We start from the raw sequence: 27,324 nt of genomic DNA on the forward strand, positions 1-27,324 counted from the left end.
TTAATTGCCCCTAATGAGTGGGAGGTAGACTCTGGGAGGAGTTATGAGGAGAGTAAAATGAGATTAGAGTAGGATTAGTGTGAATGAATGCTTGGTGGTCAGGGCAGACTCAGGGTGTAAAGGGTCTGTTTGTACCATGACTCAAGTTTGAAACCCTATTAACAATCACCTAGTGCACATTCAGCTTCCTCAAAATGTAGAGTCACTGTGGATAGGTGTCTACAATTCACTCACAACACCCTTACACTTAATTTGTGCCAGAAAACAATGGTGAATGATAATGCGAATGATCCTGAGTTTATTGTCATATACATAGTATAATGTACAAATGCATTGGAATTCTTACTTGCTGCAGCTCAGCAGGTACTTCACAGGAAAAAAAACCCACCACACCGGCTCATTAAATAAAATTGAAAAGAAACAATCAATATAATAGATGATAAATTTTCACAGTGACATTATGCAAGAAGAAAATGACATTTCAATGGTGCAGACAGGCCTTTTGTCGAGTCAGAGTAGTTTATGGTTTATGTTGTCCAGGGAGTAAAAGCCTGAGAGATGTTGGAAAATACTGTTCCTGATCCTCGAGGTGGTGGACTTCAAGCTTCTGTACCCTCTCTCCCTCTCTCTCTCTCTCTCTCTCTCTTTTGCTCTCCCTCTCTCTCTCTCTCTCTCTCTCGCTCTCTCTCTCTCTCTCTCTCTCTCTCTCACTTACAATGTAGCAGCAAGAAGAGATTGTGTTCTGATGGTGAGCTTTTTTTATGATGTCGACTGCATTCTTGAGGCAGTGCCTCTCATAGATGTCTTCAATGGATGGGAGAAGGCTCGGTTTGCTTTTTCCTGCAGCCTTCTGCATTCCTGGGTACTTGAATTACCAAACCAAACTGTGATGCAACCAGCCAAGAGTGGCACTGTAGGTTTAACAGTTAGTGCAACACTATTACAGCGTCATTGACCTGGATTCTAATCCGGCTCTGTCAGTCGGGAGTTTGTACATTCTCCCCATGTCTGTGTGGGTTTCCTGCAGGTGCCATAGTTTCCTCCCACCCTTCAATTAATGACGGAGTTGGTAGGTTAATTGGTGTACTTGATGGACATGGGCTCTTCGGACAGAAGAGACTGTTACCATGCTGTATCTCTAAAAATTTTTTTAAAACTATACATTCCATAGAGCACGTGCAGATGTTTTTTTTTAAACTTTATTTAAGATTTTATAACATGAATAACATATAGGATTACATTTAAAAAAAATTAAGAATAAAATAATAAAATTACAATACAGTATCAGTAATCTAAATAAACTATATCCTCCCCAATAATTATTACACATTAATAACCCAACTCAAATTAGTCCAACCCCACCCTTTCCCCCCCAAAATAAAGAGTGAAGAATTAATAAAGTTAATAATATATGTGAGAAAAAAAACACTTACAAAAAAAAACAAAAACATAACCGATTAAAATACTAACAAAAAGAAAAGTAATTAATACTAAGATATCAGACTTAAAAAACATATTTAAATCAAACTTAAATGCATATATTTAACAAACGAAGTTAAGATGAAACATATATTTAACTCAAACTTAATATAAAAAATTAGTAAAGTTAGTAACATTATCTATCAAAAATTCTTAAACAATAATAAATTCTTAAAAAAAATTGTAGCATGAAAAAAAAGATGAAAAAAACTTTCTCTATAGAGATAAACCTTCACCAAATATCAACTAACTTCACATCTATCATCATATTAGTCACATAAACCACCATTTTAAAACAAAATTCAAACCTCATTAAGCATTGTACAATTCAATTTTAGTACTCTTCCACCATTTTTCCCTTTTACTCTTGAATAGTTATCCAATAAAAGCTCCAATACCACATTTAAATATCCCCAATCATTACGTTAAAGTTCAGATATCCAAATAATAAAAACACATCTACAACGAAATCTATATCTTCAACAAATGGAGCATAAACCACAAACAAAATTCAAGCCTCATTAAGAATTGTACAATTCAATTTATAACTTTCACCATTATTCCCTTCGTTCTACAACTAAAATAGCAAAATAATATACACCAGAATTACCACTCCTTTCACCTTAAAGTTAAAGGAAAAATAAAAAAAACTTATCCATCCCATTCACATTTAAATTTCAAATATTCCTTATCTACTGAATAAACTTTACAAAAAAAAACCACATCAATTTTTAGTTTTTTAAACAATCAAATACTTTCTTATGCTTTTTTTTTATATTTAAACAAAAAAAAACCCTTCACTCTTTAATTTAATAATACAAAAAAAAAGGAAAAAAAAACGGGTAGGAGGTTAAAAATACCCCCTCCCGTCTAAACCGCGCAATGCGGTAACTCCCAAAAAAAAATGGGTGTGAGATAACTCACACGTAGCAGATGACTTTCAGGAAATAGTACCTATCCAGTTCTCTCCCCCAACTCTCACTTCATCTTAAACTAACATCATCATTATTTAATATCCCTTTTTTTTAAAATAAAACATTAGAAAAAAAAAAGGACAACTCTTCTTTTAATCAGCTCCAACTGCCGAGTCACCATTACAACCATTCCTTCTTGGAGCACAGCTCTTTTCTTCCATCTCTTGTCTCCTTAGAGATCGCGGCGGACTATGTCTCTGTTGAAACTGAGTAATTGGCAGCTCTTGAGCAAATGCCATAGCTTCCTTTGGAGAATCAAAGAACTTTGGTTGGTAACCATCTTGAAAAACCTTCAAAACAGCTGGATATCTAAAGGTTGCCTTGTAACCTTTCTTCCACAACAACTCTTTAGCAGGATTGAATTCCCGTCATTGGAACATAACTTCTTGACTCAAATCCGCATAGAAGGAAACTCAATTATTTTGAATCATCAAGGGTGATTTTCTCTGTTGTGCATTTCTAATAGCCACTCGTAAAATTATTTCTCTGTCGTAATAATTCAAGCAACAAACCAAAACAGGTCTTGGACTTTGACCTGAAATAGGTCTTCTACACAAGGCTCTGTGAGCACGTTCCAGTATTATACCTTCCGGGAAATGTTCTTGACCCAACACCTGCGGAATCCATTCAGTAAAAAATTTTCTTGGGTCTGGTCCCTCCATACCTTCCGGCAAACCAATAATCTTTATATTGTTCTGTCTGGATTGGTTTTCCAAATAAACAATCTTTTTCACCAAATTTTTATTTTGAGTTTGTAAGTCTTCGACCATTTTGGTCACATCAAAAACTTGATCCCGTATTTCGTCTATATCTTCTTCACACGAATTAAATTTATCTCTCACTTCAAGCTTAAAAGCTCCAAACTCAGCCATCTGTTGAGAATGTATTTTCACCAGAGTATTAAACCTAGTACCAAGTTCAGTCATAATCTTGGATAATCCCTCCATTGTATAAGATAATTTAGATTCAAGATTCACAAAAATCTTTTCAATTGGAAGAGATTTTGGCTCAACAGATTCCTGCTTCTTCTGCATAACCAAAGGATCTTCTGTTCCTTCCTTCATTCTGGTTGCCTTCCTTGTAGTATGACTGCGTGTGGAAACCCCAGCCACAGCCTCTCCAGCAGTGACTGGAGGACGCTGGCCGGGGTTTTCCCCAGTCCATAATATTTTAAGTTCTCCCAGTACATCAAGTTGTATAGGTTCTTCTATCTCAAGAGGTGCAGTTTGCAGCGCCACCTCTACAGTTGACAAATGCCTTTGAGTAACTCTGTTCTAAAGGCTGTTTGGCGCCCTCTTTAGGGGGCTCTACCGATGTAACATAGAGCTCTACATCCGAACACTGTACCTCTCTCCTGGGATCCATTTCACGCTGAGTCCCGGTGTCTTTCCTGCAGGTAAGCTCCAAAACTTGAACTTTTGAAAAATGTAGTTTTTTGATGATCTGTTGTCGTTTTTTTTTGCTCTTTTTCACCAATTGTACCATCATAAGTTAAATTAACAGCACTGAAATTATCTAAACTTTTAAGGAATTTTAACGGGCATTTCTAGACAAAACAATAAGATAGAGTCAGGAGAGGACTGGAAGTCACGTCTGATCCTTACGCCATCTTGCCACGCCCCCGTGCAGATGTTTAATAGAGTATTTGATGACAGGAAATACCAAACAGATTTTACAAAAAGTAGAGGCATTGTTGAGCCTTTTTCATGGTTGCCTCAATGTTCTGGCTCCAGGGGAAGTTTTCTGATTTCCAGTCTCGGGAACTTGAAGGTACTAAACTTTAGCTCCATCCTATTAATATGAACAAGTGCATGATCCCTCAACCTCCCCTTCTTAAATTCCACTATAAGGTCCACGGTCTTATTGATGTTCAGAGAGAGATTGTGGTTCTGGCTCCACCCAACCAGATCCTGTACTCTAACTCATTATTTCCTGTTATTCAGCCAACAACAGTGGTGTCGTCAGTAAATTTATAGACTGCATTGGAGCTGACCTTAAGTATAGAGTCTTGAGTGTACAGAGAGTAGAACAAAAGGCCTAGCATTAGTCTTAGAATGCCAATGCATCTCAAGCAGCAAGAAGGTGGTGATGTTGCAGAGGGATTAAAAGAATCCTAGCTCCCTGAGTTGGTCATGTTTTACTGATATCAGGGTGTCGAATGCCAAGTAGTAGTCAATGAACAACAGCATGATGTAGGTGTTCCTGTGGACTATATAATCTAACACAGAGTGGAGGGCCAGCAAGATAGCACCTGGCATTGACCAGTTGTGATGATAGGTGAACCTACCTCTCAAAAGTAGATGTTATCGTGTGACTGGCTAATAGTCATTGAGGCAGGTCACCTCTGTCTCCTTTACGTTATTTAGGACATTACTTGAAGCTTAACTTTTCATCCATATTTTAGTCATCAGGGCCTTCTGGCTGCTCTGCACAGCACCTGGTCCGAACCATCAATCATACTAGGATTTTGGCCTCACTAAGGTTTTGTGACCGTACAACTCTGCAAACACCTGCTGGTGCCACTGCCCAGATTGTTGGAATGGCTCATGCGGAACAAATGAGGAGCAGATTGGGAGCTTGGGCTCCACTCCAACTGAAGATATTAATAAACAGAAAAAAAATGTTTGATTATTTTATTTTAAATGGTTAAATTCATTTAAAAACAAGTGAAACTGCTAGGAAGTAAACAGAAGTCTTCCCCAAATGATCAGTGAGCCCGCTCGAATGATTGGAGTGGCACTAAATGTGTTTGATGCTAAATACAATGGTGAGAGGCTGGGTTCAACGATGAGTCCAGGCACACAGCTGGAGGTTAGATGTGAGTTCATTTCACCTCTAACACATTCCCTGTGCTCAGCCGCGGAGGACTGAAATGTACTGACTGCAACTCCTCAGCAGATCTCTAACATCACCTAATGCAGCTCCATGATACGTTTGTCTTTTTTTCTGTTCCTGTGAATCTGTTTGAAGGGTTTTACATCATTAAATGTTTATTTTCTGGTACCGTGTTTGAGAATAGGTTGAGGGTAGGCTTAAATTTTCCGACCAGCTTTTTGATCAATACTGTAGCAAGGTATTATGGGTTAGACCAATGATAGATTGGAAAACTTGTCCCAAGAGGGTTTACATAGTGAATCCTACATACCTTATATTTTGGCGTGTAAGTCGAGTCTTGAAACCCTGAAAAATGGGGGATGGATAGACATACGCCAGATATACTTTTGAGACCTTAAATTCAACTAAAAAAATGCTCAACGTAGATTTGACATAGAAGATGACCCTGGAAGCACCTCCTTGCTACCACTCCCTGACACCTACCCACCCCCCACCCCACCCCACCCAGTAGGTCGAGGTCGTTGCTCCTGCTCGGGAGAACGAGTTGGCAGCTCCTGCTTGGGAGAATGAGGTCGCCGCTCCTGTCCAGTAGGCCAAGATTCCCACACCTGCCCAGTAGGCCGAGGTCCCTGCTCCTGCTTGGGAGAACGACATCACCGCTCCTGCCCAGTAGGCCAGGGATCCCACACCTGCCGGGAGAATGAGGTCCCCGCTCCTGCCCAGGGGCCAACATGCAACTGTGGTTCCGGCTGCAAGGCAACTTCTTCAATGCAGACAGCATCGCACCCGACATTGAGAATGGAATCACCGTCGCCAACTCTGGCCGCAGCCAATGCTGAAGACTTGGAGCCAGCTCCATTTGGCATCTTCCCGGCCAGAAGCAAAGGTTTTTATTTAAACTGTTTTTTTTTTACTTGCTTAATTTACAAATTTGTTACTTGGCGATTGGGGTGTTGTATCAAATTTTGGGTTGTTGCTGAGAGGCAGAGAATTTGGGGTTGACTTATATGCTGAATACATGATAAAATCATTACAATGAGCCTGAAAATGGGGTCTCGACTTATCTACCAGTTGACTTATACACCAAAATATATGGTATTTGCAGCAGAGCCTGAGGCCATGGATTCTCTACTCTGATTGGCAAATTATTTACACATGTTCTCTACTCTCTAAAGATTATTTTAATTCAGGATAGACAATCGAAACAGAGCCAATATTTGAAGCTGATTATTTTCAATCTAATATTTGCCTATTGTTCCAAAACTTTGTTTTCATTATTAGTCAGGATCTCTATAATTCCCTTCAAGTTGTTGATCTGACTCAAGTTAATGTGGCTTCATTTCCATTATTTGACCTTTCTACTGTTTTCACTTGTATTGTATTGCTTCTTACAACAGCAAAATAATTCCCATAACATAAATTAGATCAGCCATGATCTTATTGAATGGCGGAGCAGGCTCGATGGGCCATTTTTGGCCTACTCCTGTTCCTACTTCCTATGTTCCTCTGTTCCTATTAAATAATGGAATGCTTGAACAGTAAATAATGCAGCTGAAAATAACTGGTTGCTCCAAATATTTCCATTATCATAGGAATAAAGCAGAAATAATACATTCTTGTCAGCAGACTATTTTGAATGCCCGCATTTAAGAGCAAAGCCTCCTGGTAACTGCACACTTTTAAGTTGTGACACATGATGACTCTTTTGTTAAACCAAATGTGGAAACTTGGAATAACTGAACCAATTGTTCTTCCAGTCCACGTATCGCAAGTAGGTCTTTTTCCACAACACCCATTAAATCAGTGACTTCTGTATTACCCATGGTTCGAGATCCCCGTGAATATAGGAGTTCTTGCTTCTTTGAGTGAGCTGTATATTGTTTGGAAGTGGCTTTGACCATTTTTTCTTGACCTTTTAACTGCATCCCCTTTGCAAAAGCAATGTTCTAACTGGTGTTTGTATCAATCCGATTCAGACAGATCCTTACTCCTTTCACTTTTGCGCCCTAACTATATCCAGTTCTTTGGTACTGTAGACTATTTTCCCACAAAGCTGCTGCAGGGCTTTAATTAGCTAACTATATATCTCCCATGTTTGTGACAAACAGTAAATCAGCATGGGTAAAGATAAAGATAACAAACTATAACTCACCAGCAGATATAATGATACAAGATAACAAGTAATACACCAGCAAATGTCGTGATCCATCTGATCACTTGATAACAAGAGATATAAGACACTCAGCGATGTGGTTTATAAGCGTTCTTGCAACAGCTGCACTAATGGATGGAGTGTTAATCAAATAATAAAATAGATTGTAATAATGATATGCATTGCCTATTGGCAACAAAAATATTTATTTGAAGGCTGGAGGTGTCAAAGTTAGCAGAGTAGTTCAGAGAACAAATTGACCATTCAAATCAATTTCCTGGAGCAATTTATCTTTGGACAAATTGTTCAGTAGGGTATTTCTATTTTTTTATTTAATGAGACAGTTATTTATTAATCATGTAGAAAGATATCTTGGGAAAAGTGATGAAAATATGTTTAATTCACTTTAAGGATGTATAAAAGACTGTATCTAAAACAATTGTTTCAATCAAACCAGGCGTTGGCGATGAGGGGTGGGGGGTGTTGCTTGGCAAATGAGGAAAATATTGCTGGGGTAAGTAAACTATTAAGATTTTTAAAAAAGCATTGGCAGCAAACATATGAAAATGGCAAATAGTTTTGTTTCCATTCATGCTCAAGGGTATATTTTCCATGGGAGGAGTGCAATCTAGGTTTATTAGACCGATTCCTCAGACAAGTGGGTCATTCCAGGAGGACACCTTGTGCCAGATGTTCCTTGGTTCACTAAAAAGTCATCTTGTTGAAAAGCACAGGGCTCTGAGGGAGGTGACAGAGTGATTGCTGAGGGGCTCATTTATCAGACTGCAGAGACTGGGTCTTGGAAGCAGTCTCAGGGTAAGGGGCCAGGAATTTTTGGGCTGGTAAGAAGAAACATTTCTTTATATGGGGGTTATAAATATTTGAGCGTTTCACAATGCTCAATCTCCGAGAATGTTGATGACTGAAATGTCCATATTTTTGAAATTTGGTGAAATCGTGGGATTCAGTGGAAGCTGCTGTGTATTTTATATGCTCAAATTTTGCATTTGGATGAATGCACAACCTTCTCAGTCAGACACAAGCTGGCTGACAACAAACACAGAGCTGAAGCTAAGCCAAATTTTCTGAGTGGCACCTGGGAGGGGGACTGGTGTAAACATCCCAACTTCATTTAGAGGGAGAACCCACCCCCTATGAAATGATGCCAACAATTAACCTTCCCTGATTCCTGAAAAGGGATACCAGGAATAGTGGTGGTAGCAGATTCTGAAGTACTATTTAAGAAGTTTCTAGACAAGATATGAAGGGAATGGAAGGATATTCATCAAGTGCAAGCTGTAGAGCTTTAGTTTGATTTGGTCATCATGTCCTGGATGAACACATGGACTGAAGGGCTTGTTCCTGGGCTGAACTCTCTATGTTCTACTTTAATTCCAATGGGGATGTAATAGAGTATGGAAACAATCTCTTGGGCCCAACCTCCCCAAGATGACCAAAATGTCTCACCCACATTAGTTCCACCTACCCACATTTGGCACATATCCTCTAAACATATCCTATCCATGTATCTGTCTAATATTTTCTTAAACATTCCAATAGTACCTGCCTCAACCACTTCCTCCAGCAGCTTCCTGTTAAATCTCTGCCCCCTCACCTTAAATCAACTCTTCTGATTATCAATTCCCCGACTCTGGGCAATAAACACTCTGCCTTCATCCGCTCTATTCCTCTCATGATTCTGTCCACCTCTGCGAGATCACCCCTCATCCTCCTGTTCTCCAAGGAATAAAGCCTGAGCCTGTTCAACCTCTCCCCAATAGTTCAGACCCTTGAGTCCTGACTACATCCTCATAAATCTTCTGTACCCTCCAGTTTGACAACGTTTTTCCTGTTGCACAGTGACTAAAATTGAATATGATACTCCAAATAGAGTCTCATCAGCATTTTATACAACTGTAACATGACCTTCCAAATCCTATGCTTAATATTCTGACTGATGAAGGGCAATATGCCGAAAGTATTTTTAACCACCCTTTTTACCTATGACTCCACTTTCAAGGTTCTGTGCACCTGTATTCCTAGATCCCTCTGCACTCCAACACTGCCCATTCACTGTGTTTGTGCTACCCATGTTAGTCTTCCCAAACTGCAACACTATGAAATTTCATCAAATATTTCTCTGTCCGATTACCCTAGCGATCAAGATCCTGCTGTCATCTTTGGCAACCATCTTCACTATCTACAATAGAAGACACTTTGGTCATCACATCATGTACATTTTCATTCAAATTATTGACCCAGATTACAAACAGCAATGGGCCCAGCACCGAACCCTGTGGCATATCACGAGTCACAGGCCTCCCATCCATAAAAAATCCTTCTACCGTCACTCTCTGCTTTCTACATGAGGACCACATTGATTTTTGAGGGGCCACATTTTTTTTTTCTCTGGTTACCCTCATTTCCTTCCTTCTGACATTGGAGATAAAATGGAGATAAAAATCTATTTTGCAGTCTGATCTGATTCACAGCCCCTGGTAAAACAAGTCCCTGATACCAGATGAATCCACAAGGTTTGTTATATTTGAATGTCACTTTAACATTTGTGGTCACACATTACATGGGAACACAGCAGTACTAACCCTTTGTCCTCTGTCCACATTTGATTTATCACCTTTGATTTTTTTTTGTCCACTGGGCACAATATCTTGGCTTTGGGTGTCTGTTATGTGCACACCATGTGATGCAATCTGAAAGAACAGAGAAATTTGTTTTAATTAATGGCAGCTAATGAAACAAATCAGCCTCTGTATGTTCAAGGGTGTACCCACTGTGTCTAACGCACAACAATTACTTACATTCGTTCACGGCAAAAACATTTATTTTTCCAGAAACCCGGGATGTTTATAGCCATCCCAAATACATTTATTTGAGCAAAAGTCAACTATTATCCCAAACTAGTCTTTTGATTGTCAAGTACTTTTTTTATATTGTTTGATGAAGCTCAAAATTACAACACAAATCGAAGCATGGTAAACTAATTTTCTGTTTTGTGCAGCGGTTGCATAATGGGTTTTTGATGACTAATATTTCTGTTTAGTGTATCATAATACATATGTTTTGGTATTTTTTTTATATCAGTAGCATTAAGTGCAACACCTTATTGTTAAATTCAATATTTGGAACTATAAATGGCTGTCAAAAGTATTTTGGAATCACTGATTCATAGTTTAAAAATACATGGGAGACCATCTAATGTCTAATTTTCTTGCTTTTTCCCTATAGTTCCATAAATGTTTCCCTTCAAGCACTTCCCCAAAATCCTCTTTAAATAATTAGCACCCTCTCAGATTAACTATCCTGGCTGCCCTTGACTTTTAGTTTTTTTTGTATCCTCCAAAAGGTTCATGCTTAAGATTTTTGTGACAGTTCTCTATGCCCACCATGTTACTAATTTTAATAGATTATGACCCCATTAAAATCATGGTCAAAATCTGCATGTTCATCAACAGCCATGACCGCTTCACAGAATTTAAGAGTTTGCAGGGCCCTGATTTTTAATGCAAAAATTGTTGCTCTTCAGCAGTACTAGTTGGCCTTTCAATTTCCGTGACTGAAGAGTTAAACATTTTCCAAGGTCCCACAAACACAAGATGTTACTGAAATGTTTACCCTCAGTCTGAGATGACAACTATGAATATCGTAGCTCTAATCTTGTTCTCATTACATTTAGTGTGAGTATCACATGTAGTTTGGAACACCACAGACATAAACATAACTGGAAATGCTTCACATGATATTCAGATGTAGGCTCTGAGAGGTCCCATAAAAGTTCAGCTGATATCCGTTGAGTTGAGTGCTGTGTCAAGGTCATAGAAATTATCAGCTTTATCAGTTGTTGGCCCTCGCATACCTTGCTAAAGGTATACAGGATCAAAACCTCTCAATGGCTCTGAGCAAATTCTTAAGCAACGTTTGGAAAAATACACCATCTTGAGAGATACCGTCTTTGAGAGCAACTGTATCTATCTGACTTTTCAGGTGATTATAACAGATCTTGGTCTAGAAAATTATTGGAGCAAGAACTGTAGAGTATTTTTCCATATAGCCAACATCATGTAAGGTGCTCTTTCCATGTAAGGTGCTCCTTCTGTCCGATAGTTTACAGGTCACCCTTGGGCAAGGTGTAGTACCTGTATAACCTCCCAGTCAGGGTCACGTGAATCCATGGATTGCAGATGGTGGATGGTTTTTTACAAGCAGATTCTGCAAATTTGAATTTATGGATATAAAACTAAAAACACTGGGCAGAAAATCTGCAGATCAATGGCCAGGGTTACCTGTCCAAAATGGACACTGCAACTGAAGAAGGCAACAGGAAACCACTTCAGTATTTTTCTCTTGAATCATGAACATTGACTATGGTCTCAGTTCAAAGATGGAGCCTTCACCAAAGGAGAACAGGGGAGGCAGCAACTATAATTTGGTTGGTTCAGAGATTGTGACGGATGGAGAGAAATGATTGCCCACGTCGAATGGCAACAAACCCGAAGCCGGGCTATCACTCATCCACTCAACCATCATTTTTCCAATGCATGTTTCTTTTGTATTGGATTGCCTACGCAGAACTTTGCAACTTCCTTATGACAATGGAAAAATACAACAGCACATTTTCTCTTTTATGCATTTCAAATATTATTTCTGTTTGATTGACTGAAAATCATGGTCAATGAAGCTGAAATCTAAAACCAAATTCCCACAGGTTCTGGATTGCCTTCTGAGTATTTGCAGCACTTCCCATTTCTCAAATCATATTCGTAAAGTGATGGTGTTAAAATGAAAGCAAGAAAAATAAGCAACCAGCTGAAGGTACACAGCGAGTCAAGCAGCATCAATGGGAGAAAAAAAGAGATCACCGTTTCAGACCAGAACCCCTCATGAGATTCAGGGTCAGAATGAAAACTTGGAAGATATTGACATTGCTTGACCTGCTGAGTTTCTCCAGCAGATTGTTTTATGCTCCAGATTCCAAAATCTGTAGTCTCCTGTGTGTCCCCATTGAAATGAGAGGCCTATGATCTGGACTGTGGATGGGAAGTGCAATCTGCCAACCACACTGCCATAGATTTCAGGATGTTTTTTTTTAAATAAAGAAGCTCAGATGCTCCAATGATATTTTTTTCCCAATAGAGATCAGATTTCACAAAGAAGCAACATGCAAGATTTACAGCAAGAGTCAACCATGAAAGTCCTGGACAAGGACATTTATTTCTTTGGATATCTATACCTCTGTCTGCACTGCAGGGAAATTTACCATTTATTCTTTTGAAAATCCTTTCCTTCTCCATAAATCAAATCAGCGAGGGGCGAATGTGAAAAAGTTAACTTGGCGTCAAGCCTCATTAAGATTTTCACACCCTTTCTGACAACTGATAATTTATTTCAGGCTAAATTGACTTGCATTGCGGTAGCTGCCAATCCTTAGCCAAGTGTTTCCACTGGACCAAATAATGATTTTCAGCAGCATGAATAATGAGAATGATTGAACAGAAAATAACACAGCAACACATAGTTGGTGGCTATAAATACTTTCTTTACAACAGTTACCATTGTGAGACTAATGTGCACAACATTTTCTGAGGATTGCGGTCTTCTTCAAAAAACTCTCAACGCAAATGCACAACCTTCAGCGTGCAATTCAATTTCTACATTTGATTAATTCTTTTTTTAATTAAAGTCCACAGCCAAAAATTTACATTTCACATTTTTCTTCTGGTTATTAAACAAGTGAGCTAGCAAATGTTAGTCAAATAGAGATAAAGCAAATCAATGGAATTAAACCAATAACAACACAAAGTATTTATCTTTTTCTTTTTTCTTTGGTTTGGCTTCGTGGATGAAGATTTATGGAGGGGTATGTCCACGTCTGCTGCAGGCTCGTTGGTGACTGACAAATCCGATGCGGGACAGGCAGGCACGGTTGCTGCGGTTGCAGGGGAAAATTGGTTGGTTGGGGTTGGGTGTTGGGTTTTTCCTCCTTTGTCTTTTGTCAGTGAGGTGGGCTCTGCGGTCTTCTTCAAAGGAGGTTGCTGCCCGCCGAACTGTGAGGTGCCAAGATGCACGGTTGGAGGCGAGATCAGCCCACTGGCAGTGGTCAATGTGGCAGGCACCAAGAGATTTCTTTAAGCAGTCCTTGAACCTCATCTTTGATGCACCTCTGTCTCGGTGGCCAGTGGAGAGCTCGCCATATAACACGATCTTGGGAAGGCGATGGTCCTCCATTCTGGAGACGTGACCCACCCAGCGCAGTTGGGTCTTCAGCAGTATGGATTCGATGCTTGCGGACTCTGACAGCTCGAGTACTTCGATGTTGGTGATGAAGTCATTCCAATGAATGTTGAGGATGGAGCGGAGACAGTGCTGATGGAAGTGTTCTAGGAGCCGTAGGTGATGCCGGTAGAGGACCCATGATTTGGAGCCGAACAGGAGCGTGGGTATGACAACGGCTCTGTACACGCTTATCTTTGTGTGTTTCTTCAGGTGGTTGTTTTTCCAGACTCTTTTGTATTTATGTAGCACCATTTAATATAATAAAATATCCCCAACTCCTACTGAGAGACATAAAGAGATATTTGCAGAGAGGGTTAATCACTATCAGAGTTTAAAGGAATGGGCTGGGGTAGCGCGAACTTCCTGAGGTTACAGCCTCGGCAACTGCAATCTCTCTACTCCGCAAAACTAGAGGAGTAGAGAAAGGAAGGAGAGAGACCAATAAGAATTAGAATACATTAACAAAGTAAATTATAATTAGTTTTCTTAATTTGAATCAAATATAGATCAGGAAGCAAATGGATAATGAAGATTAGAATACAGATTACAGAATTGCAGATGATATATCTCCTGAGCATGGTGTAAGGGAGGATAGCCAGGAATACATTGGCGTCATCGTGTAGAAGAGTATCAGAGGTATGGGGAAGATTCTGAGCAGCAGATGAGCCACAGACAAAGCCGAGCAATGATTTGGACTAGAAGTTGTGCACCTCGAATTATGAGGGGCATTTGATGGAGGTGACCATTCTCCTCTTCGCTATTCTTTCAAAACCTTTATCATGTTTCCAGTCAATTAAGGTTTCTGCAACCTGAGTGAAGATTTACAAAAAAAACAATCTGAGTCAACATTACAACTCTGAACAAAGAGTTCTTCTGATCTTAAATTGGACTGAATTGAAAGGTGCTGGAGCAGATGCACCAGTAATGTTCAATAGAGATCAATATGAGTGCAGTACTCAAAGAAAAATTTTAAAAAATAAATGACTACAGAGAAAGAAAATGAGAGTGGGAAGAATTGGATTTCTTGCCCAAAACTCCAGCACAGGCATAACAATCAGAACAGTTTCCTTCGGTACTGCATCACTCCAAAATTACTTTAAACTAGAGAGGTGAAATTATCAAGATTTAACTAATGGTCATTCAACATTTGGTTGTTCCAAGTGAAGCTTGACTTGCAGAGAAAGCTGTTCAAGAAACAAGAAGCTCCATAATTTTATCCTCAATCCTGGAACTGGTTTTGCAAGCCTCTGGAAATTTTACAATTTTCAGTAATATAAAGTAACTGTCCTATTTTGAAACATTTGAAGATAGATTGGTGTTACAAATCTAGGTCACCAGTTTCTTAGTGTCCCAGGAGTCCCTTCACCTGCAGGTCTGTTAAAATTTATTGAAGGCAAAATATGATATATTTTTGAAATCATTCCCAGAATGGGCATAATTACCCAGAGAAAATTAATTGCCTATCTATGGTTGTTCCAAAGATGGTGGAGAGTCAATCACTGTAAACCACTATAATTCACATGGTGAAGGCACAACCACAATTCAAGAGTGTTCAAGAATCTTGATCGGTGACAATAGAGAAGGTTGATCTGTAATTAAGTCAATAAACTTGGAGGTAATTGTGTCCCCATCACCCACTGGCTTGAGATAGAGCAGCAATATGCCAGAGGCAAATTCTTTTTTTTAAACTGCCTTTTCTTTTCAAGTGGTGTGACAAATCATCCTGGCTTGGCTTTCTACTAGATTCCATTTCTTCCATGTGGCATACTGGTCCGACCTGACGGCATACTGGTCCGACCTGACGGCATACTGGTCCGACCTGACGGCCTCTGCTGACACAGCAGTGGCTCCACAAGAACTCCAGAAAAGCTAAGCTCATCCCCTCTTTTCTGACAGTGATTCATTTGTAATAGGGGGAGGCTCTGTTCCCAAATGATTAGAGTTGGAAAGTCCAGATTTTGCAACTGTAAAAGAAAGGCGACATTGTAAAAGCTGCTGTATCAGCAACGCTGCTGTTGGTGCAGACTGAGGACAGCGGAGATACAATGCTGCTCTGAAGGCTTCAACCACCTGGTTCCAATACCATTGGTGCAATACAGGCTATAAAATGTCGGTTAAAGGAGCCAATGGTGTTTAAAAGTAAAATCCTTCAATCGGGGAGTTTGGGCCCAAGATGACGGTGCTTGTGATGAGTGCAGACTCCGGGGAAACGTCAGATTGGCCCAGGGCACCAGAAACGGGAAGAACAACCCACTTTGAGAAGGAGAAGCAGAGGATAAGACCTCACAGAGAAGGTGGCTACAGCATGGGGACTGCATGGGGCTCAGTGGCTGAGGTATCCACATGTGCTGCGGGTAACTTGCAGTCAGTGGACCCTCATGGGCTGTGGGTTGCTGGAGACTGGCTCATGGGAACCAGTTATCGGAGCTGGGATTCAAGGGGTTGATGAGGGCAAGAAGGCTTCCAAGGAGGCTTGGGAGCTGAAGGCTTCCTGATCATGTCGGAGGTTTGGATCTGGAGCTCGGGTTGCAGATGAATTAAACTGGAGTCTGTGCAGCTGCTGAAGGATCAGAGGCAAATTCATGGAAATTCATTGACTCTGAAGGGACTCTCTTTTGCTTTTCTTTCTCTTTTACCATAAGGGGGTGCTGAGTGACACTAATGGTGACTCTTTGTCTGCCTAACAGCAGGGAGAAGGCAATTTCATGTTCTATACTATTACCTGACAATAAAGGAATCTTAAATAGTGGACCTTACCAAATAGTAAATTGGAATAGCCAATCATTTCCTTAATTCCTAGCAAATCCGCAGATATGATTGAAACACAGAAGTACTTTACAGTATTGAAGAGATAATTAAATTAAACTGAGACATTACTTTCACCAACAAGCAGAGGCAAAAAGAAATTAAACATAAGATATAGGAGCAGAAACTTCATTCAGCTCCTCGAGTCTGCTCTCCCTTTCAATATGAACATGGGTGTTTGGATCTTGACTTCAATTGCCATTTCTAACCTGTTCCCTATATCCCTCAGTTCCCTTTATGTACAAAATGTATCATTTTCAGCCTTTCTGATTGAGGCCATTTAACCCCTTTGGACTCTGCTAGTTCTTTGTCAAAATATATAATCACTCCAATTCCCTTGCTTTTTCCCAGTGCCCCTTCAACATAATTGGTGCAGGTTGTGAGTTCTGGAACTAATTCTGTGTTTCAGATTGGGATTTGTTTCTGTCTGTTCTATTGGTTAAATATGAGATGATCTGCATTTTAACCTCAAAAGAACATACACTAGAATCGATCATGATTTCCTTTGTGCGTGCTCTACACAGAAAGATGTCTTCCAATAGTACCAACCAGATTTACAACTTACAGTTAACCCAAGTTAAAAACGTGAAAGTGTATTTATACCAAAAGTTACATCCTTTAATACTCGTTTGTTTTGTTCTGATTACTAGTCTATGTCCTGAAGCAGGTGCACAATAAAGGGAAAGAAGTAGAATTCTAGTGTAAAAAGTGGAAGCCTCATATTTTAAGTATCAAGGCAAATTTTAAAAACATTTTGGACAACAACAATGCAACTTCTGTTGTTGTTTCCAGTTTTGAAAAGGTAATTAACTTACATTCTTCATTTAAATTTAATTTAATTTCCTTTTTAATCCATTCTCCTTTATCATGGCAGTTATTAACCTTATGCCTAATTTTATGCGTAGCATCAAAGAACAATTCTGCAGTGCCATTTTTATTTCATCGCGACATGCAATTAAAATAGAAGAAGCCATTTGCATGATATCAGTTAAACCAAGGCTGAGAGTGAAATCAAATCAACAAGCACATAAAAAAATAGATATTCATCCCAATAATGGCTGCATTGATAGTAAACAAAAGGTAGAAAAGAAAATATGGAGGTCAGTTAGTGAGAAGAAAAATTTGAAAAGTTTTATTTGAAGGATGAATCTATTCCAGAATAAATAATATTGCATTTTAATATCTAATTAACACACTAATAAGTGATCTTAAGGAAGAGAGGGAATGACTATATCATTGAACTACAGAGCTAAAATTGAAAACCAAAAATACATGTTGGCATGTACTGCTCAGCAGGGACTGCACACAGAGAAGTGCTGATATTTCAAGTCAATGGTGTTTAAAGCTCAGACTGAATAGACTGCAACAAAAGCTACAGTTGCAGAGGTGAGGTTGCATGGGCATTAACAATTTATCCCTTATCCCCATTTCATAGTCAATAATATGAATTACATTTGTGCCTTTACCAGACGGGTTTCTATAAAAATGTGACATACCACTTGATAGAGATCTGGAATGAAAAAAAAATCAGATGCAAGGATATATCAACCAGCTGTGTCTAACCATCTGAACATATAAAGATAAGAAATAGGAGCAGGAGTAGACCATCTGGTCTGTCACTCCTGCTCTATTCAACAAGGATGTGACTGATCTGACCATGGACGCAGCTCCTCTTACCCGCCTGTTCCCTAGAACCTTTACTTTCACTATTTATCAAAAATCTACCTATCTGTGTTTTAAATACATTTAGTAAAGCAGATGACACTGCTTTTTTGGACAGTGAATTTCACAGATTTACTACTTACTGGGAGAAACAGTTTGTCCTCATCTCTATCTTAGATCTGCCATGGTTATATTTAATGACTCAACAGAAGCATGAGTTTTATGTATAACATTGACGAATTTCATGCCTGACAAGTTCCATTTCCTTCAAGGCTGAGTCTCCTGTGGCAAGTGACTCGTGAAACAAAAAAAACTTTTCATCATCTACAATATAACAGCTGTGACATGATGAAACATTGCTAAAAACACTGGTTCGGCCACATTTGGAGTATTGTGTACAATTCTAGTTATTACATGGTAAGAAGTCCGTGGTTGTTCTGGAGAGAGTGCAAAGGAGATTCAGCAGCCTGTTGGGTGGGTTGCAGGGTTTTTGTTCAAAGGGAAAGATTGGATAGGCTAGGGTTGTTTTCTCTGGAGTGAAGGCGGCTGTATGGTGAACTGATGGAGATATATAAGGTAGTTAGAGGCATACATTGGGTAGGTAGTTTGAATCGTTTTCCCTTAGTGGGGTTATCAAAGACAAGAAGGTGGGAGGATGCAGTTTTTAAGTGGACTTGAGGAGTAGTAGATTCAATTACAATGACTGTTTAAAAGACCATTAGATAGACACTTGTAAGAAGCAAAGCAGAGAAGGATACAGACAAAGTGCAGGCAAATCAATGGACAAAATGGCTGGCAAGGGCATAGTGGGCCAAAGAGCCCATGTCTCATGGAGTCATCCAGCATGGAACAAGCACATCAGCCCAACTTGTCCAACTCTCTAACTGCAAGTCATGTCAGGATTGTGATTCTCCACTTGTATAGATGAGCATAATTCCCTTGGGAAGTTTGAAACCATCGTGGACAAAGTTCCCTCTACATTGACATTCTATCCTCTACTTGAAACAATGGATAGACTGGGTTTGTTTTCTCTGGAGTGGAGGAGACTGAGTGCTGACCTAATAGAGGTATATAAGGTAATAAGAGGCATACATGTGATAAATATTTCAAATTATTTCCCAATGGTGGTGGTATCAAAGATGCACAATATGTATCCTCAACAAAATGCACTACAATTACTCCCTGAGGTTATATGAGAGCACCTCCTCTGCCCACAATCTCTTCTACAGAGGCGGATAGAGGCAGCACTGTGGAATCACCTCCACAGACAATCTGTGTGTGGAAGCCAGAAGACAAATTGTTTCTGGATTCACTGAGGAGATGGTCATTGTAGCTGTGGAAGTCAGCGAAGCAGATGGTAAAATTCTGGAACAATTTAGTTGTAAAAAGGAGGAGATATTAGTTATCAGTGGTTTTAAAGGTTTTAAATGAACCTATCAACACTACCTCACTTTTTTTTCTCTTTTTGCACTAATTATTTATTTTTAAATCTTGTATTTATGGAACTATAATTTATAGTAATTTTGCACCTATAATGCACAATACTGTTGCTCCAAAACAACAAATTTTGTGGCACGTTCAGCCTTGATGTATTCCAAACTTCTATTGGAGATGATGGAGAAGATTTCTGTAGCCCTGACATTTTTAAATATTCCCTAGCCATAGATGAGATGTCAGATGAATGAAACAACAAATGTGCCATCTTAATTCAGGGGAAGCAGAGATATCCATGTACTTTCAGGCTTGTGAGTCCAATGTCAATGGTCGGAGTTACTGGAAAAAAGCCTGAAGCTATCACATTAGCCCATTACTCTATTCATTATACTCCCATCTCTGTGTGGCCATGCACAATTCTAATACTATTTCCATCTTTGCGATGACACCACAGTTGTCGGCAGAATCACAAACGGCAATGAGGAAGTGTACAGGAGGGAGAGAGATCAGCTCGTTGAATGATATAATGATAACAACATTAGCAAATCCAAGAAGATGACTGTGGAAGTTAGGGGAACATGACCCAGACCTCATCAAGGGCTCAGTAGTGGAGAGGTTCAAGAGCTTCAAATTCCCGGGTGTCTCAACATCTCTGAGGATTTGTCCTGTTGATGCAATCACAAAGAAGGCTCACCAGCAGCTATACTTTGTGAGGTGTCTGAGGAGATTTGGTATGTCACCGAAAACTCTCAAAATTTTCTACGAATGTACCACAGAGACCATTCTGGCTGGTTGCATCGCTACCTGGTATGGAGGCACCAACTCTCAGGACAAGAATAAACTCCAGTGGGTTATTAACTCATCCTGCGACATCACAGGCACCAGACTTCACTCCATCAAGGACATCTACATGAGGCAGTGTCTTAAAAAAGCAGCCTCTAACTTCAAAGATCCCCCTTGCCCTCTTCACTCTCCTACCATCAGGGAAAAAGGTCCAGGGGCCTAAAGACAAGCACTCAATGGCACAAGGACAGCTTCTTCCCCGCTGCCATCAGATTCCTGAAGAATCAATGAAGCAACGACACTGCCTGACTTCTCGTGCACTATTATTTTTATATTTTTAAATTTATAGTAATATTTTAAGTTTACAATATTTCCACTTAGTTGCTGCTGCAAAATACTCAATGTCATGACTTATTTATGACAATAAATCCTGATTCTGATCAACTTACACTTGGAAAGCCATGACGGTCAGCATGGTTTTGTTAGGGGAAGATCCTGTCAGTACAATTTTCCAGGAGGATTATCTTAGATATTAATCATTTGTATAAATGGGAAGTGAAAAATGCAAGGTAAGAATATGGGCTTTACAGATTGAGCCAGCATTTAATTGTCCATCCCTAATTACCCTTGAGAAGTGGTAATGAGATACTTTCTTGAACCATTGTGGAGCTTGAGGTGTGGGTGTAACCACAATATACTGATGGAGGGGGGAATTCCAGGATTTGAATCTTGAGATGGTAAAGGAGCTTTGATATATTTCCAAGTGAGGATTGTATGTGGTTTGATGGTGGTCCTGTGCTTTCTCAGCCCTTGACTTCCTATTTGACATCCAGCCACCACAAACATCACCCTCAGAACAATTCCAAGCAGTGGAGGGGGTTTTCCTCTGATTCCTATTGCGTCCAGATTAGCCAGAGCTCCTTGATGCAACACGCTGCCTTGATGTCAAGAGCAACTCCTCTCACTTCACTCCTGGTGTTCTGCCTTTTTATTTATAATTAGACCAAGGCTGTGATCAAATTGGGAGCTGAGTGACTTGGCAGAACCTAAATTGAGCTTCTGTGAGCAAATTGTTGCTAAGCAAGTGCTTCAGATAGCATTTGTTGCTAAGCAAGTGCTCATTTCATCATTTTGCCAATCACCGAGAGCAGTTAAATGGCCATGTTGGATTTGTCATGCTTCTTGTGAACAAGATATACCTGGCATTGTTCCACAATCAGGTAGATACCAGTGTTGTAGCATACTGGAATAGCTGAGCCATGGGTGTGGCAAGCTTTGGAGCCATCTTCAGTACCATTGCCAGAATGGCACTGAGGACATTGCCTTTGCAGTATCCAATGCCTTTAGTCCCTTCTTGATATCACCTGGGATGAATCAAATTGGCTGAAGACTTGCATCTATCATGCTGGATACAGTGGAAAACTTTGGCAGAATCAATAATGGTAGTACCTATACAGTGGAATGTAGGACCCTAGAGAGTATTGAGGAACAGACTGACCTTGGCTTACAAGTCTAAGGATTACTGAGGGTGACAGCACAGTGGCAAGAAGGTAGAGAAGGAGGCATATGGAATATAAGCCTTCTTTAGCTAGAGAACAAAATACAAGGGGAGTTAAACTGGAAGGTCTGCAAATGCTGCATTTGTAGTGCAATACACAAAAGTGCTGTGAACTTATGGTAAACATTAATAAAGGAATCTTGGAGTAGTGTATGCAGTTCTGGTCACCACATTGCAGGAAGGAATGATTGCTTCAGAGATTCACCAGAATATTACCTGGGATGGAGCATTTCAGTTATGAGGAGAGGCCAAGTCGACTGGATTTGTTTTCTTTGAAAGTGGAGGAGTCCGGGGAGAGACCTGGTGGAGGCACACAAAATTAATAGTGGCAAAACAAGGCCGATAATAGGAAACCATTTCCTGAAAAAGAGGTTTTGCACTTGGGCTTTACTCTAACTGGGTCTAAATCCAGGAATTGTCTCCCACCTGCACTTTGGAACACTTTCACGAGCAAGACTGCAGCAGTTCAAGCTGATGATTCACCACCATCAGAAGGACTACAGTGGACAATAAATCCTGGCTTTGCGAGTGACGTCAAGATCCTGAAAAAAATAATTTTAAAAGTTCATGATCATAGAGGCAGGTTCTTTCAAATAGAATTACTGATCTTAAGCGGAGCAGGACTAAAATAATTCGGCAAATTTTGATCAGTTCAATGCCCTTGCCAAGATCAACTTTGTTTTGTTTAATGTCCTAAGATTAGTAGTTTCAATATTAAACTAGAGTAGAATGCTCAAAGAAAAGTAGAATTTAAAACACTAAATTTAAACAGTAAAATCCAGTTATAAATTGATGAGGGTTCTGTGACTAATGGTTGCATGCAAAATGTATATTTGCCGAAAAATATTTCATGAATTACAATTCATTCTCGGTTTACAGTGGTCACTGGGGAAAAAATAATTTTCCTTCTTTGAGTTTTGTTCCTATTTATGCACAAGAATGTAACTATTTTATTGAGTTAATTCCCTGCTTCAGGCAGGAATCTTGCCCACTAATTCCATAATCTCACATCATCCAAGGCTTTGGCAATGTTTCTGGTCCAAATTTCAGCTTTTGGTTCCCAAAATATGGGCAGAAGCAGATCAGGTTTGAACTAACATTTCATTGGTAATGATACTCAGCAAGATTAGATACTCCACTACATGAGGAGATACAAGGTCAAATGGACAGAAGTTGTCCGAAAAAGATTTTGGGTGGGATCTTTGAAGATGACAGACAACTAGAGAAGTGATGAGGCTCAGGGAGAGAATCTGAAGCTGATGCCCCATGCCTCTAAATGATGGAGATTAAAATTGGTACTGAGGAACAGGCAAAGGTTGAGGTAAAAGATCTTGGTGGGCTGTAGAATGAGAAATAGTTTTGGAGTTAAAGATGGATGAGATGTTGGATGGATCAACAAAAAAGATACAAAATTTTAAATGAAGCCACTGCCAATCGGAGAACCAATGAACCAGAGTTTATGGAAGGTAGAGTTGGGAAGTAAGTCAGGAGAGCATCAAATTTTCAGTGAAAACCAAAAACATGCAGTTATTGGAAATCTGAAACTAAGAACAGAGAATGCTGGAGATTCTCAGCAGGCCTTCATTTTTTTTTTTTTTTAAATTTTTTATTTTTCACACCATAAATCACATTAGCCATGATATACACGATTTTTCATCATAAAGGGGAAAAACGTAGGAATCAATTAGTTTTAATTTGCAGGGTGGGAGGTGGTGGAGTAAGCTATCGATTGCATTCAATAGCTGATGAGCAGATGCAAGGTCAAAGAATGTCAGAGAGTAGACTGCAGAGTCAGAGATAGGCAAAGGCACACCTGAATGGAAAATAGATATGGCAACTCAAATACCCAGGACACAGTTATTGTACATTATAAGTTTCAGTCACCACATTAAAGGAAGGAGGTGGATGAACTGGAGAGGGTGCAGAAGAGATGCATTGGATGGTTGCCTGGGGAAGAATATGAGGAGACTCAAGAATGGCTGGGTTAGTGTTCCATGGAATGGCACCTACTAAGGGGGATTGTTATAGAGGTGTACAGGAGCACTGATAGGGTAGATGGTAGGAATGTCTTCCCATAGCTGATATGTCTCTAAAACAAGAGGGCACTGATTTACGGGAGACAGTGCAAGGCTTCGAGGGGATATGAGAGAGGAAGAAATCTTTTACCCATCTCGTGTCTGAAATGTAATGTCTGAGTGGACGGTGGAGCCAGAATATTCTCACAAATTTAAAGGTACATCCAGACATGTGCTTGAATCACTGAAGTATGGAAGCTTACAGACTGAATCCAGTTCTTGAAAGTTAGCATAGACCTGGTAGGTTTGAAGGGCTTATTTCTGTACCTTGCAAATCACGACCCAAAACATTTATTGAATTTTATTTGTTTCAAATAATGAATTAGAATTTAAAGAGCCTCTTGGTTGGGTGTTACTTATTCATGTTCTTGAGTAGAATTGTTTTGTTGAATCTTTTCTCTTTTTGTTGCTTCTCCATCAGAAATTACACCGTTGTGAATTCAAAAGTGATCGCTGTTACTGTTAGACCAGAACCAAAAATTAGCGAGTCCGTTCTGGAGATTGAACTAGCTCACTTGACAAATGTAAGTATCTCCATGTTCATGATAGACTTCTCCAAAAGTGTTAAACTTGAAGCCTTCAACCCCCGGTTCAATGTGTTTATTTTGTGAAGGTTGGCCTTGAGTTATGTGGCCTTTCACCAGGAGAGCACGTTTCAACAGAGCAAAGCACCTTGATATTAATGTTCACCTATCTTGAACTCGTTATTTCACAGAATTTTCCACTCTAAACATATTTGCCCTGATTCCTGACTTCTCTCAAGTTTCCGTTTGGTGACCATTGCTGGCCCCATAAAACAGACATTGATAGTTGTGTGATCTATAAATTACGAACACCTTTACTGCCCAGGGCCATTGCAATTGGGAATTGTCCTGGAATGAAGAGGTTTCCATGCTTTGCAAGAAATTGATTACTTTCATAGGATGGAATTGAATATTTAAAAGAATAATTAGATTTTTCTGAGTTTTTGAAGAGTTAACATCATTTAAGAGTCCTCAGTAAAAGTCAACATTTGTCCTTTTTATCTTATCTTTAACTCTGGCTAGGTCTCGGAGTGATTAATTTCTACATCAAGGAAATAAGTCCTTCGACCCAACTTGACCAAGACACTCCTATTTTCCTGAGAATGGACCATAACCCTCTGAACCATTTGTATCCATGTATTTGTCTGAAGTCATTACAATAATTTCCAAGTCTTTTGAGTTGCTCCAGAAATGTACCAAGGCAGATCCAGGCATGAGTCAGACTTGCCACTGATGCAATTTTGCATCAAGGGCACAGAGACTGACATTATTAGTGGTGCATGCCGATTTTGGAGCCTGGCAGGAGCACATGGACCACACTGTTGCAACCAGCTTCTCCCATCAGATCAGCCCTCTCCGTATCTGTGAAATTCCTGTCAATCTGCGCCTTCCAATGCTCAGTGCCAACCTGATCTGCACAGGCCTCTAATTGGCAGCAATCCTCAGCATTACTTTGCTGCAGTGATCCTTGAATGGTACGATAATCCATAGCAGAGAGTGCAACAATTGGTCTCCAGTAGAGGTCTTTTGCAGTGACACTGGGCAATGGACCTCTTTGTCCACAGTAATCCCATGACTTTTTTTTCAATTCTTGGTAAATCATCAACCTGAGTTTTCCCCATTGCAATCCACTCTACTGAAGCAAAACTGATTATATTTCCACGCACTTGATCCAAGATACAGATTACAATTCTTGCTCCACATTTATCTATCCCAAGGTAGCAATTCCAATCCCAGCCAATGCCACTCTGACACAAGTTCCAATCCCAGCCTACCACTCTCTGACCCGTTCCAATCCCAGTCAACCCCTCTCTGACCCAAGTTCCAATCCCAGCCTACCCATCTCTGACACAAGTTCCTATCCCAGCCAACCCCTCTCTGGCCCAAGTTCAATTCCCAGCCCACCCCTCTCTGACCCAAGTTTCAATCCCAGCCAACCCCTCTCTGACTTGTTCCAATTCCAGCCAACCCCTCTCCGACCCAAGTTCCAATCCTAGCCCACCCTCTTTGACCAAAGTCAAACTCGAATCCCAGCCCTCCTCTCTTTGACCCGATCCAATCCCAGCCAACCCCTCTCTGACCCATTCAAATCCCAGCCCACCCATCTCTGACTCAAGTTCCAATCCTAGCCCACCCTCTCTGACCAAAGTCACAAACTCCAATCCCAGCCATCTTCAGTTTGACCCAAGTTCCAATCACAGCCAACTCCACTCTGACCCAACTTCCAATCCCAGCCAACCCCACTCTGACCCATGTTCCAATTCAAGCCCACCCCTCTCTGTCCAAAGTTCCAATCCCCACCCACCCCTCTCTGACCCAAGTTCCAATCCTAACCCACCCATCTCTGATAAAACACACAAACTCTAATCCCAGCCCTCCTCTTTTGACCCAGGGAACAAACTCTAATCCAATCCCACTTCTTTCTGACCTAAGGAACAAATTCAAATCCTAGCCCACCCTACTCTGGCTCATGGTACAAACTCCAATCCCAGCCAACTCCTCTCTGACTCAAGTTCCAATCCAGCCAACACCTCTCTGTCCCAAGTTCCAATCCTAGCCCACCTGTCACTGATCCATTCCAATCCCAGGCAACCCCTCTCTGACCCGTTCCAGTCCCAGCCAACTCCTCTCTGACCCAAGTTCCAATCCAAGCCCACCCGTCTCTGACAAAATCCGCACACTCCAATCCCAGTCCTCCTCTCTTTGACCCAAGGAACAAACTCTAATCCCAGCCCACCTCTCTCAGACTCATGGTACAAACTCCAATCCTGGCACACCTACTCTTACCAAAGTCACAAACTCCAATCCCTCCCCTACCCTCTCTTACACAAGGAACAAACTCTAATACAAGCCCACCTCTCTCTGACCCAAGTTCCAATCCCAGCCCACCCCTCTCTGACCCAAGTTCCATTTCTAGCCCACCCTCTCTGACCAATATCAAAAAATCCAATCCCAGCCCTCCTCCCTTTGACCCATGTTCCAATCCCAGACCACCCCTCTCTGACCAGTTCCAATCCAAGCCCACCCCTCTCTGACCCATTCCAATCCCAGCCCACCCATCTCTGACCCGTTCCATTTCTAGCCCACCCTCTCTGACCAATATCAAAAAATCCAATCCCAGCCCTCCTCCCTTTGAACCATGTTCCAATCCCAGACCACCCCTCTCTGACCCAATTTCCAATCCCACCCAACACCTCTCTGACCCAAGTTCCAATCCCACCCCACCCCTCTCTGACCCAAGTTCCTATCCCAG

General features: G+C 40.4%; 1 protein-coding gene across 5 annotated transcripts in view; it reads left to right on the plus strand.

The window, feature by feature from the left end:
* Window positions 1-27,324, plus strand: part of LOC138736495 (adhesion G protein-coupled receptor B3-like) — a 658,849-nt gene that overhangs the window by 309,876 nt on the left and 321,649 nt on the right. For all 5 annotated transcript variants that reach the window (XM_069886125.1, XM_069886124.1, XM_069886126.1 and 2 more), the window contains exon 14: window positions 24,470-24,572. In XM_069886125.1, the coding sequence (XP_069742226.1) occupies window positions 24,470-24,572 (103 nt within the window). The remainder of the gene's footprint in view (window positions 1-24,469; window positions 24,573-27,324) is intronic.

This window comes from Narcine bancroftii, chromosome 6 (assembly GCF_036971445.1).
Source record: "Narcine bancroftii isolate sNarBan1 chromosome 6, sNarBan1.hap1, whole genome shotgun sequence".
NCBI lineage: Eukaryota > Metazoa > Chordata > Chondrichthyes > Torpediniformes > Narcinidae > Narcine > Narcine bancroftii.